The sequence below is a fragment of the Hemibagrus wyckioides genome, linkage group LG07, assembly GCF_019097595.1.
Source record: "Hemibagrus wyckioides isolate EC202008001 linkage group LG07, SWU_Hwy_1.0, whole genome shotgun sequence".
Taxonomy (NCBI): Eukaryota; Metazoa; Chordata; class Actinopteri; order Siluriformes; family Bagridae; genus Hemibagrus; species Hemibagrus wyckioides.
Window position 1 is genome coordinate 5696805 of NC_080716.1, and position 5000 is coordinate 5701804.

Below are 5000 nucleotides of genomic sequence, written 5' to 3' on the forward strand. Positions count from 1 at the left end.
TGTGTTGTGTATGTGTTGTGTAAGTGTGTTGTGTAAGTGTGTTGTGTATGTGTTGTGTAAGTGTGTTGTGTATGTGTTGTGTAAGTGCGTTGTGTATATGTGTTGTGTAAGTGTGTTGTGTATGTGTTGTGTATGTGTGTGTTGTGTAAGTGTGTTGTGTATGTGTTGTGTAAGTGTGTTGTGTATGTGTTGTGTAAGTGTGTTGTGTATGTGTTGTGTAAGTGCGTTGTGTATATGTGTTGTGTGTGTGTTGTGTAAGTGTGTTGTGTATATGTGTTGTGTAAGTGTGTTGTGTGTTGTGTAAGTGTGTTGTGTAAGTGTGTTGTGTATGTGTTGTGTATGTGTTGTGTAAGTGCATTGTGTATGTGTTGTGTAAGTGTGTTGTGTATGTTTTGTGTATGTGTGTGTTGTGTAAGTTTTGTGTATGTGTGTGTTGTGTAAGTGTGTTGTGTATGTGTTGTGTAAGTGCGTTGTGTATGTGTTGTGTATGTGTTGTGTAAGTGCGTTGTGTATGTGTTGTGTAAGTGCGTTGTGTATGTGTTGTGTAAGTGCGTTGTGTAAGTGTGTTGTGTAAGTGTGTTGTGTATGTGTTGTGTATGTGTGTGTTGTGTAAGTGTGTTGTGTATGTGTTGTGTAAGTGTGTTGTGTATGTGTTGTGTAAGTGTTGTGTATGTGTTGTGTAAGTGTGTTGTGTATGTGTTGTGTAAGTGTTGTGTATGTGTTGTGTAAGTGCGTTGTGTATATGTGTTGTGTAAGTGTGTTGTGTATGTGTTGTGCATGTGTTGTGTAAGTGTGTTGTGTATGTGTTGTGTAAGTGCGTTGTGTATGTGTTGTGTATGTGTTGTGTAAGTGCGTTGTGTATGTGTTGTGTAAGTGCGTTGTGTATATGTGTTGTGTAAGTGCGTTGTGTATGTGTTGTGTATGTGTGTGTTGTGTAAGTGCGTTGTGTATATGTGTTGTGTAAGTGTGTTGTGTGTTGTGTAAGTGTGTTGTGTATGTGTGTTGTGTATATGTGTTGTGTAAGTCGTGTTGTATATGTGTTGTGTAAGTGTGTTGTGTATGTGTTGTGTAAGTGTGTTGTGTAAGTGTGTTGTGTATGTGTGTTGTGTATATGTGTTGTGTAAGTGTGTTGTGTATATGTGTTGTGTAAGTGTGTTGTGTATGTGTGTTGTGTATATGTGTTGTGTAAGTGTGTTGTGTAAGTGTGTTGTGTATGTGTTGTGTAAGTGTGTTGTGTATATGTGTTGTGTAAGTGTGCTGTGTATGTGTGTTGTGTAAGTGTGTTGTGTATGTGTTGTGTAAGTGTTGTGTAAGTGTGTTGTGTATGTGTGTGTTGTGTAAGTGTGTTGTGTATGTGTGTGTTGTGTAAGTGTGTTGTGTATGTGTGTGTTGTGTAAGTGTGTTGTGTATGTGTGTGTTGTGTAAGTGTGTTGTGTAAGTGTTGTGTATGTGTTGTGTAAGTGTGTTGTGTATGTGTGTGTTGTGTAAGTGTGTTGTGTATGTGTTGTGTAAGTGTTGTGTATGTGTTGTGTAAGTGTGTTGTGTATGTGTTGTGTAAGTGTTGTGTATGTGTTGTGTAAGTGCGTTGTGTATATGTGTTGTGTAAGTGCGTTGTGTATGTGTGTGTTGTGTAAGTGTGTTGTGTGTTGTGTAAGTGTGTTGTGTATGTGTGTTGTGTATATGTGTTGTGTAAGTGTGTTGTGTAAGTGTGTTGTGTATGTGTTGTGTAAGTGTGTTGTGTATGTGTTGTGTAAGTGTGTTGTGTATGTGTTGTGTAAGTGTTGTGTAAGTGTGTTGTGTATGTGTGTGTTGTGTAAGTGTGTTGTGTATGTGTTGTGTAAGTGTTGTGTATGTGTTGTGTAAGTGTGTTGTGTATGTGTGTGTTGTGTAAGTGTGTTGTGTATGTGTTGTGTAAGTGTGTTGTGTATGTGTTGTGTAAGTGTGTTGTGTATGTGTTGTGTAAGTGTGTTGTGTATGTGTTGTGTATGTGTTGTGTAAGTGCGTTGTGTAAGTGTGTTGTGTATGTGTGTTGTGTAAGTGTTGTGTAAGTGTGTTGTGTATGTGTTGTGTATGTGTGTGTTGTGTAAGTGCGTTGTGTATGTGTTGTGTATGTGTGTTGTGTAAGTGTGTTGTGTAAGTGTGTTGTGTATGTGTTGTGTATGTGTTGTGTAAGTGTGTTGTGTAAGTGTGTTGTGTATGTGTTGTGTAAGTGTGTTGTGTATGTGTGTTGTGTATGTGTTGTGTAAGTGTGTTGTGTATGTGTGTGTAACTGAACACTGCAGAATATCGCTCATGTATGGTTAGCTAACAGAACTAGCTAGTTCGCTCACTAATGCTAGCTAACAGATAGCACACAGCATCAGTAAGGTTCTTTATTCGGTTACAAATGTCATTATTTAAAGATAGCCATTTAGCTCCTACTGTAACGCTAGCTAGCTTGTCATGCTAACACCACACTCTCCACACCAGCCAGGTCTTAGCTAGCTAACTATAACCATGGCAACACCTTCTGGGAAACTCCCAACACAAATATGACTGCAAATGAGGAAAAGAAAGTAGTTGGCTAACTCTCATCTGTAAACAATCCATGCTAACAATATTGCATCGATGGTACGCGGCACTACAGTGAATGATTAGCGCTACACGCCCGAATGTTTAGATGCTAAACATCATCGTCTATAAAGGGGATGTCAAGGTCAGTGGGCCGCCCGCTCGGTTTGGATTCCCGGTGTCCATCTCGAGATCCACACGTGAACTGGACACCCACTCGTCTCTGGGGCCTGGAATCTGGAGTTTTCTCCTCGGGAAGCTTCGGCCACTCCGGCACTCTCTGCTGACCTGAAACACAAAACTACATTAGCCACATTTCTGTTCATGGGACAAACTCGAACCAAGTCAAGCTAGCTGCTGTAGCCAGTTTGTGACCCGCCCACAACCCTCCACTGCTGCAGCAATGCATTATGGGGAAAATTGAGCAGTTTCAAGTGTTAGCTCAGCTCCATAGCAGCACTAGCACAGACCAGCATTATATCACTACAACATCAGCAATTAGCAACTGCTAACAACAAACAAACAAACAAAAACAAAAACCTGAGAGGGACCTGATGAGCACAGCCACCTTCCCCTCATGCAGTGACGTCATGCAGAATTTAAAAAAAACCATCTGTACCTGTTACTGACCTTCCGAGTTCAGGGGCATGATTTTGTCATGGAGTGGACTCTCTGAGCTCACTGTGCTCTCACAGTCCAGGTTCTCGTTATCAGAAGTGTCCAGGTCCGGCAGCCTGTAGGCCAGTTTATTCCTGAAACACACAAATAAACACTTCATATTAAAATTCTAAATCTTTCTGATAATCTGAAGGACGAAGCTAGCATGAGTTAGCTTGTTCTTAAATATGCTAGCTAGCAAAAGTAGTTATAACTTTAGTAACGCTAACATTCTAACAGTTTATATGCTAAAGTAGTGACTGACTTCTCATGCTTTATAGATCGGATCCTCTCGAGAAGCGTGTCCTCCACGTTCGAGTCCGAGTCGTCCATCTGAGACACGTCTATTTTCCCCCTCGGGTTCTCCAGGAGCTGAGGAACAAGAAGTGACACGTTACACTGCTGAGAGGAGTGCAAGAACCGAACAAACACCTCCACCATCACCGTGTTCTCCCAATCATTCACACACCCGTTTAATTCCCTAGAACAGCAGTTTTAACAATAACTCATACTAACTGTATTAGCGTGCTAACTGACCGTGTTCTGTCTGCGAAGTGTGAGCTGTTTAATTGCCAGAGCCTCAGCATGTTCCAGCTGCTGGATCTCCTTCATCTTCTCCTCAAATCTCTTCATCTGTTCCACAATCAACTCCTCCAGACACCTAAACACACACACACACAATTATACACACACACACAATTATACACACACACACTCACTGCTTTTTATTTTTTATTCAGTGGTGGGAACGGGCTTCCATAGATGAGCGCTTGGCTGCTGATCTGCCATTTTGGCGGCAGTGGTTTAAAACGGTGGTGGGGCGCATGCGCCGAATCGATTCATCTTCCCTCGGATAGTAATGCCTGTGCATGTGGCCTTGATGACGTATTTTTGACAGTGATTTAACACACACTACATTCGTGGGCGAATGTCAAGCAGCAGTGTGTGTTCTCAGTGTGTACTCTGACTATGTGTTTAAAGCAGCAGTGTGTGTTCAGACTATGTGTTTAAAGCAGCAGTGTGTGTTCTCAGTGTGTGTTTAAAGTGGCAGTGTTTATTCTGACTATGTGTTTAAAGCAGCAGTGTGTGTTCTGACTATGTGTTTAAAGCAGCAGTGTGTGTTCTCAGTGTGTGTTTAAAGTGGCAGTGTGTGTTCTCAGTGTGTGTTTAAAGTGGCAGTGTGTGTTCTCAGTGTGTGTTTAAAGTGGCAGTGTGTGTTCTGACTATGTGTTTAAAGTGGCAGTGTGTGTTCTCGGTGTGTGTTTAAAGCGGCAGTGTGTGTTCTGACTATGTGTTTAAAGCGGCAGTGTTTACTCTGACTATGTGTTTAAAGCAGCAGTGTGTGTTCTCTGTGTGTGTTTAAAGCAGCAGTGTGTGTTCTTGGTGTGTGTTTAAAGTGGCAGTGTGTGTTCTTGGTGTGTGTTTAAAGTGGCAGTGTGTGTTCTCGGTGTGTGTTTAAAGCGGCAGTGTGTGTTCTGACTATGTGTTTAAAGCGGCAGTGTGTGTTCTGACTATGTGTTTAAAGCGGCAGTGTGTGTTCTGACTATGTGTTTAAAGTGGCAGTGTGTGTTCTGACTATGTGTTTAAAGCGGCAGTGTGTGTTCTGACTATGTGTTTAAAGCGGCAGTGTGTGTTCTGACTATGTGTTTAAAGCGGCAGTGTGTGTTCTTGATGTGTGTTTAAAGCGGCAGTGTGTGTTCTCTGTGTGTGTTTAAAGTGGCAGTGTGTGTTCTCTGTGTGTGTTTAAAGTGGCAGTGTGTGTTCTCAGTGTGTGTTTAAAGTGGCAGTGTTTA

General features: G+C 41.7%; 2 protein-coding genes across 10 annotated transcripts in view; both read right to left on the reverse strand.

Moving 5' to 3' along the window:
* The window catches only part of LOC131355757 (filaggrin-2-like), a 3342-nt gene extending 1703 nt beyond the window's left edge, over nt 1-1639 (reverse strand). Inside the window, exons 1-4 of one of the 5 annotated variants that reach the window (XM_058394223.1) lie at nt 1523-1639; nt 1359-1476; nt 1074-1302; nt 1-983 (exon numbers count right to left, since the gene is read on the reverse strand). The exon at nt 1-983 is cut by the window's left edge and continues 1703 nt beyond it. In XM_058394223.1, coding sequence (XP_058250206.1) covers nt 1-779 — 779 coding nt within the window. In that variant the 5' untranslated portion in view covers nt 780-983; nt 1074-1302; nt 1359-1476; nt 1523-1639. Of the gene's footprint in view, nt 984-1073 lie in introns of all 5 variants that reach the window. The other 4 variants (XM_058394226.1, XM_058394227.1, XM_058394224.1 and 1 more) reach the window with 4 other exon arrangements.
* Nucleotides 1640-1661: 22 nt separating this feature from the next.
* The window catches only part of LOC131355758 (unconventional myosin-IXb-like), a 66916-nt gene continuing 63577 nt past the window's right edge, over nt 1662-5000 (reverse strand). For 2 of the 5 annotated variants that reach the window (XM_058394228.1, XM_058394229.1), the window contains exons 40-43: nt 3745-3868; nt 3473-3579; nt 3181-3302; nt 1662-2838 (exon numbers count right to left, since the gene is read on the reverse strand). In XM_058394228.1, coding sequence (XP_058250211.1) covers nt 2663-2838; nt 3181-3302; nt 3473-3579; nt 3745-3868 — 529 coding nt within the window. In that variant the 3' untranslated portion in view covers nt 1662-2662. Of the gene's footprint in view, nt 2839-3169; nt 3303-3472; nt 3580-3744; nt 3869-5000 lie in introns of all 5 variants that reach the window. The other 3 variants (XM_058394230.1, XM_058394232.1, XM_058394231.1) reach the window with 2 other exon arrangements.